The sequence below is a fragment of the Entamoeba invadens genome (assembly GCF_000330505.1).
Source record: "Entamoeba invadens IP1 unplaced genomic scaffold scaff_1105074724767, whole genome shotgun sequence".
Taxonomy (NCBI): domain Eukaryota; phylum Evosea; order Mastigamoebida; family Endamoebidae; genus Entamoeba; species Entamoeba invadens.
The window spans coordinates 34,773-41,316 of NW_004440209.1; the positions used below are offsets into that span (position 1 = coordinate 34,773).

The window sequence follows — 6,544 nt, forward strand, 5'->3', positions numbered from 1 at the left end:
AATGATCTAAAATAGAAAATGTTATTTGGAAATGCCGAATATTTTTATTCGATTTTTGTGAAATGACCCTGCAAATAAATCGAATAGAAGCTATACTGTATAGTAAGTAATTATAAATTTACTATAAAATATTTTTTCAAGACAGGTTTTTCCAAACGCGACAGCTTTTTCGCATGACTGTATATTCATATTGATTAAAATATAATTTTATTATTTTTGATTTAAATAATTTGTTATGTGTTTTATTATTTTTAAAAAATTAAATATATATCAAATCAAAATATTTAGAGTGTTGTGAATCGCTATTTAAACAATAAAAGATCTTCCTGTTATTTTACAAAGCTAATGATGTTAATATATATAGTTTAAAAATAATTGTTACTAATAATGATTTAAATTTGTTGCATATTGAGTGCAAAGGAATCAATTATTTTACAATCAACATTCAATGTTGAATTTATTTTTTTTGTTTTTGAATCAAACAACACTAATCAATTCATTTTGATCGAAAAAATTCCCCAAACTTTGCAATTTATAACATTATTTAATTAAAAAAATATATTTTAATAAAAAATAAGAATTTTTATTTAAAAATAATGTTTTTAAGTTTTTATCTTTTTTAATAAGTTTACTTCAATTCAAAAACGATAATTTAAAAAAATAAAGATTAAGAATGCATTCATTTTAAATAAAAGATAAAAAAATTAAATTAACAATAAGTGTGTAGTTAAAAAAATATTAAAAAATATTTTTGCAACAAAAATATTTATTGTGCGTTTGTATGTATTTATTATTAACAATTTCCCGATATTTATAACTTTTTCATATACAATAAATAAAATGTATTTTACAATAAAAAATTTAACAAAAACCTTTATTTTGTAATTAAACTATTTTTATGACCTTTTTATATTGTTTTGTATTCAAATGAACATTTTTGTGAAATTTAAACAAAAAAAGCAATTATAGACTTTTTGAATTAAAAAATATACAATCTGCTTACAATTTTTCTTAATATATCTTGATTTATAACTTGTTCAAACTGTAGTGTCTAAAAACAATCTAATAAGTACCAAGTTGAGGGTTTATCAATAACCTTGTTTTTGATGTGTTAATAATAAAATAATAAACAAAATAGTAATTTATATTTATCAATACTTTAAACACTTTGTATTACATAATAATAGTGATTAATATACAATTTGAACACGTTTTTTGATGAACTTAAATTTGAATATAGTTGTATGACGGTGTTATCATATGTATTACTTTTCAATTCATTTATATTCCTTTTATTCACAATAAACTTATCTTATTTATTCACAGCTGGTTTATTAAAATTATCATTTGAAAATAAGACAAGTATAAACGCAATGAATATCAAATTAGATATATTTCACAATAATCACACCGATCTTCGCAATTTTAATTATTCTAACAATTGTAATAACGTGTTTCAATACCCTAAGAATACCAAACGTGATTTGTGACTTACAGCATATTCCTTTAATGATTACAACTCCTTTGTTCGACTTAACAAAAGCATTGATTTCATTTTTAGTCTTGCAAATTCATCAATTTATCATGCAACTAAAAAGATATTATTGATGTCACCTGCACCTTGTAAAGACTTTGAACATATGTATGAGAAATATGGGATATCAGTCGACATGTTTGATGTTATTATTCACAATGCTACGAATCAAGGAGACTCTGCTACACGAAGAATGTTTGCATGGAGAGAATGGTTATACCCACGTCGTCATTTATATGACAGAGTGTTCATTTCAGACCTCCGGGACATTTTCATATTTGGAGATATCTTCGCCACATTCTCTCAAAACGATTTTATCGTTCAAATTGAGTGTTTGAATAACAACACCAACTGCTTTACGTTTAAAAGGAAGACGGACTACACTTGGATGTACAAAACAATAGGAAAAGAAGTGGCTGATTCATATCGAAAAAACAGTTCAAAAATAAGTAACATGGGTACTATTTTAGGGGGAACTGATAAAGTGTTAAATTATTTACAGACATTCATTGAAAATACTGATTTTGAAAAATGGAAGATATGGGGCTATGACCAGTCATTACACAACTGGTTGATATACACAAGAAAACTGGACTATTTAAATCCGGTTTTTGAAAGTTGTACTCAAAGAATGTGTTATGAAGAACGAGCAACTTTTGTATATAACAATATTACGAAAATGGTTTATAACAAAAATACAAAATGTTCGCCTGTTGTAAGACACAAAATATTTTATAAAAGTAATTACTACCAATTCTCTAAAAATTGATTATTTTTATGTTATTTTGCTGATTTATTTGAATAAATATTTTTTTTAACAATTCAAATATATATTAAAACTTTGAACGTTTTTATTGGATACACAACAACATCATATGCTTCTGCTTCGTTTGATTAAATATTTGTCGATTTTTTTTCCCGTTGAAAATAGTCTTGTAGAATTTGCATCATATTTGAAATACAAGTTGATCAACCAATCAACACAACATCGACAATGCTTCTTTTGTCTAATTTGACGTCTTGCAGCACTTTCTCGACTGGCTGTCATCGACTTGTTGAGGTTGATTTTTATCTATTCGAAGCGTGCTCTTGTGATTGGTGTGTGGAAGTCGGTGTATTTTTTATTATCATTTAAAGTTTAATATTTTTTGAAGAGCATTTTATGCTTTTCTTTTCTTATCTTTTTTGAATTTATTTCTGTTTGATAATTTTTCTCTTTTTAAGTTTTTATTACCAAGTCTTTATCCTTTTAAAATAAAAACAAATTTGCAATTGACATTATTATTGCGGGTTTTAAAGCCAAATATGTGGTAAAATCATTATATTGTACCAGTATGATGGCTACTTTTGATTGGCCAAAATCACACATTGATAGAATTTATTACTCTATTTTGAATATAAAATATTCACTCTATTAAAATAAAGCCTGAAAAAACGAATTTGTGTTAAAAATCTCAAAATATTATTTTAAAATAAAATTAATAACACTAATAAAATAAACTATTTTTTTAATTCATTTATCTATTGTTTATATATTAGTTAATATTATAAAATTATTTTTATTTTAATTAGTTAATAAAAAATAAAAATCCCATAATATGAAATTAATAAGCATAGAGTTCATATAAATATATTCACAATAATAATTACTTCTTTATGTTTCCCATACTTGGATATACTTTGCCCTGGGTTTAAACAAGAAGTAGAATTTGGAATATATGCAGGATGAAAAGTTAACTTGAATCGAATCACAGTTCCGAATATTTTTTTAATCAAAGTTTTTCTAATATATATTATTTTCCATAGTTATAAATATGAAATTAATAAAAATATTTCAAAATTGGAAAGTTAATTTATCTTAAAATTATATGGTGTTAGTGTCATTTATTTCAATTAATTTTAAAACATTTAAATACTTTCTCGACAAGTAAAATGACTTAATAATTATAAAACAAATTAAAGTTATATACCATTTGTTTTGATATTTTATATATTGTTATTAAGAATGAGAATATTCAAATTAAAAATGTGAATCAAATTCAAGACTTTTTAAAATTAGATATAATTAGCGATTCTAAAAATTATTTTATTGTTATTTAAAGAAAAGTTCTATATTACAATAAGATAATAAATAATTACAATTGAAATAAATAAAACATGTTATAATATAAAAATATACAGAATATACAAAAACAAACTTCGTTAACTAAGTATTTTTGTTTGATTATATAAAACAATTACTTTTGATTTTATAATATTAACTGGTGTTATTGTTATAAAAATATTTTTAACACAAATTTGTATTATTTAGTAAAATTTATTATTAAATAGATTTTTAAAAATATGAATAAAATTTCACTACACACCTCTGAAATATAATAAACTACACAAAAAAAATAATTGAGACCAATTTAAGTGTCAACTTAAATTTAAATTTCAAAACATTTGTTAATGAGTCAGTTAGATGGATATCACATGGTCATTGTTTCAAGGTATCTGACAACACTCCATGATCTTTTCAATATCGAGAAGATAAACAAGAAATACAATGGCAATTTGACTAAGTTCCATGCCAATCCGATTCCAATCAACAAGGACTCAATAAAATACTTCCCGAACATTGAAACACTCAATATTTGGTCAGACTCTGCTGAAACGTTTGGCAATGAAGTTTTTGGTCCAAAGTTATTAAAGCCGAAGAATAAACACACTTTCTTCCATATCAACGTTTGGTGCGAAGTAGAGTATAATCTTACTCAAACACAAACACCCGCAGAAGTCTCTTATAAAAACATAACTTACACTATGGATGATTGTAAAAAATATGGCGAATTAATTCCAAAAACAGTGACTAATTTGGGTTTAAGTTGCTTCAACAGTACTCAGAAAACGGCCATTACAATACCCAACAATGTGACTTCACTTCAAAGAAGTTGTTTCTTCAATGCGGTTTCTTTGGTTTCTGTTAAGCTTCCAAAGTACTTAAAAGAAGTTGGGGAGTCGTGTTGTCATGTCTGTAAAGATCTGACGTCGTTTGATATGCCAAACACAGTGACTTCTGTTGGCGCAGGTGCATTTTTCGAGTGCAAAAAATTGACTATGTTGAGTTTCCCTGATGGGGTGACTAAAATCCCAGAACAATGTTGCCATAATTGCGAAGGACTTAAAAGTGTCACTTTCCCCCCTTTCATAAGTTCAGTGGGTTTATTCGCTTTTGAAGAGTGTTATTCCCTTCAAAGTGTTGAGATCAAAAACTGCCAATATTGCATTGGGAAAATGGCGTTTTATAAATGCAGCAACATCACTTCGTTGAGCATTGGAAGGACTTTGAAAGAACTTGGAGATGAGTGTTGCTATAAATGCGAGAAACTCGAGAAAGTGGAATTGCCAAGTTCTATCACTAGACTTGGAACTTGCTGTTTCATGAAATGCTCATCTTTGGCGTCTATTAAATTGCCAGAAAAACTGAGTAAAGTATCATACAATTGTTTCGATGGATGTGAAAAATTGGAGGAAATTGTTATTCCAGAAGGGGTTGTTGTTTTTGAAGAGTGCGCATTTAAAAATTGCGTCAACTTGAAAAAAAGTTGTTATACCAAAAAGTGTTAAAAATATTCAAAAAGAATCTTTTTCGGGATGTTCTAATCTCGAGTTGGTTGTTCCAAGCACTGTGACAGAACTCGGAGAAAATTGCTTCTTGGGATGTTTAAAAGTTGATGACATGACAAAAAAAGAGTAAGAAAAGTAATTTAATAATTTAAAATTATTATAATGTTTTATACAAATGAAATAATATCTATATTTATCATACCATTATTAAATTTTCAAGTGATTTAAAGTGTTCAAAAAATTCAAAGCAAAACTTTGTATTTTTTTTTAATTTTACTTTAAAAACATTTATATACGAATAACAACCATAAATATTTTTGATCTGTTGTTCTTGTTTTTATTATACATAATGACTATTATGTTCTAAAATAAATGTTTTGTTAAATCTAAAATAGTCTTATTCTTAAAAGAGTGAATTTTTATTTTCATTTCAATTGTCATTATTTTTTTTGAACTTATTTTATTGTTTAACAATATAAATTTATAAACTAAACAACTTTTAGCTTTGCATTTTTAATTAATAAAAATGTTTATAAATTATTCAATTACATTTATTTACATATAACAAATTACACACAAATTTAACAAAATAATTCAAAAATGGGTTATTATAGCATTAGTACCCATCAAAGTCGATATTGGTTGTTGGAGAGAAACACAACAACACAACGAAGAAAGTGAAGTGCAGTATTTAAAACACATCAATCCAATACTTTTAACTGTGATTGGAACAACAAAATTCAGTAATGAACTACATTCCATAAAACGCCATATCTCCAATTTAATGGCAAATTTTGGTATTTGTACATCCAACAATAAAACACAATTTTAAACATAAAATTACTGGTTTTTGTGAGTGTAGTTAGTAATTTAATTTCAACTAAATTGACCAAATTTGCAAAACATAAGTGTTTTCCTAATACAACACTTTCATCAAATAAAATGTTTTGTAAATTTGAACACCCAACAAACGACAAATCGTCGACTAACAACACACTTTGAGGTATTTCAATTTCAGTCAAAGATTTGCAATCTGCTATTTTTTTGTACAATATTATCACTCCCCTCTTAATTTCCATGTATTTTAATTCACAAATTTTGATCAAAAAAATCATTGTAATTCGCATTTTTTACAGCAACAAACTTTAAGTATTTCTCCAATTTACTGCACCCATACAATGTAAAGTCATTAATTTCAATTTGTGTATCTTTAGTTGTTATTTCAGTCAAATTTTTAACATTAAGGGATTCATGAGGATTGTTAAATTTTCTGAGGATGGTAAATATCTTAAACATAATTTCTTTCAATTTGGATTTTTTGCCTAAGATCAAAAAGGTATATTTTGAAACACTTGATTTTCTTTAAAAATGCTATTTATGGATTTTTTAAAAGATGATTCT

At 25.5% G+C, this 6,544-nt stretch overlaps 2 protein-coding genes across 2 annotated transcripts; both read left to right on the top strand.

Moving 5' to 3' along the window:
• Positions 1-1,607: 1,607 nt before the first annotated feature.
• Positions 1,608-2,303, top strand: EIN_196060 (hypothetical protein; the record flags this gene model as incomplete). The annotated part of the gene is made up of 1 exon (XM_004255327.1): positions 1,608-2,303. The coding sequence occupies one exon, from the start codon at positions 1,608-1,610 to the stop codon at positions 2,301-2,303; it is 696 nt and encodes a 231-aa protein (XP_004255375.1).
• Positions 2,304-3,985: 1,682 nt separating this feature from the next.
• EIN_196070 (hypothetical protein) lies at positions 3,986-5,273 on the top strand (the record flags this gene model as incomplete). The annotated part of the gene is made up of 2 exons (XM_004255328.1): positions 3,986-5,120; positions 5,158-5,273. 2 exons carry the CDS (start codon positions 3,986-3,988, stop codon positions 5,271-5,273), a joined length of 1,251 nt encoding a protein of 416 aa, XP_004255376.1.
• Positions 5,274-6,544: the final 1,271 nt, after the last annotated feature.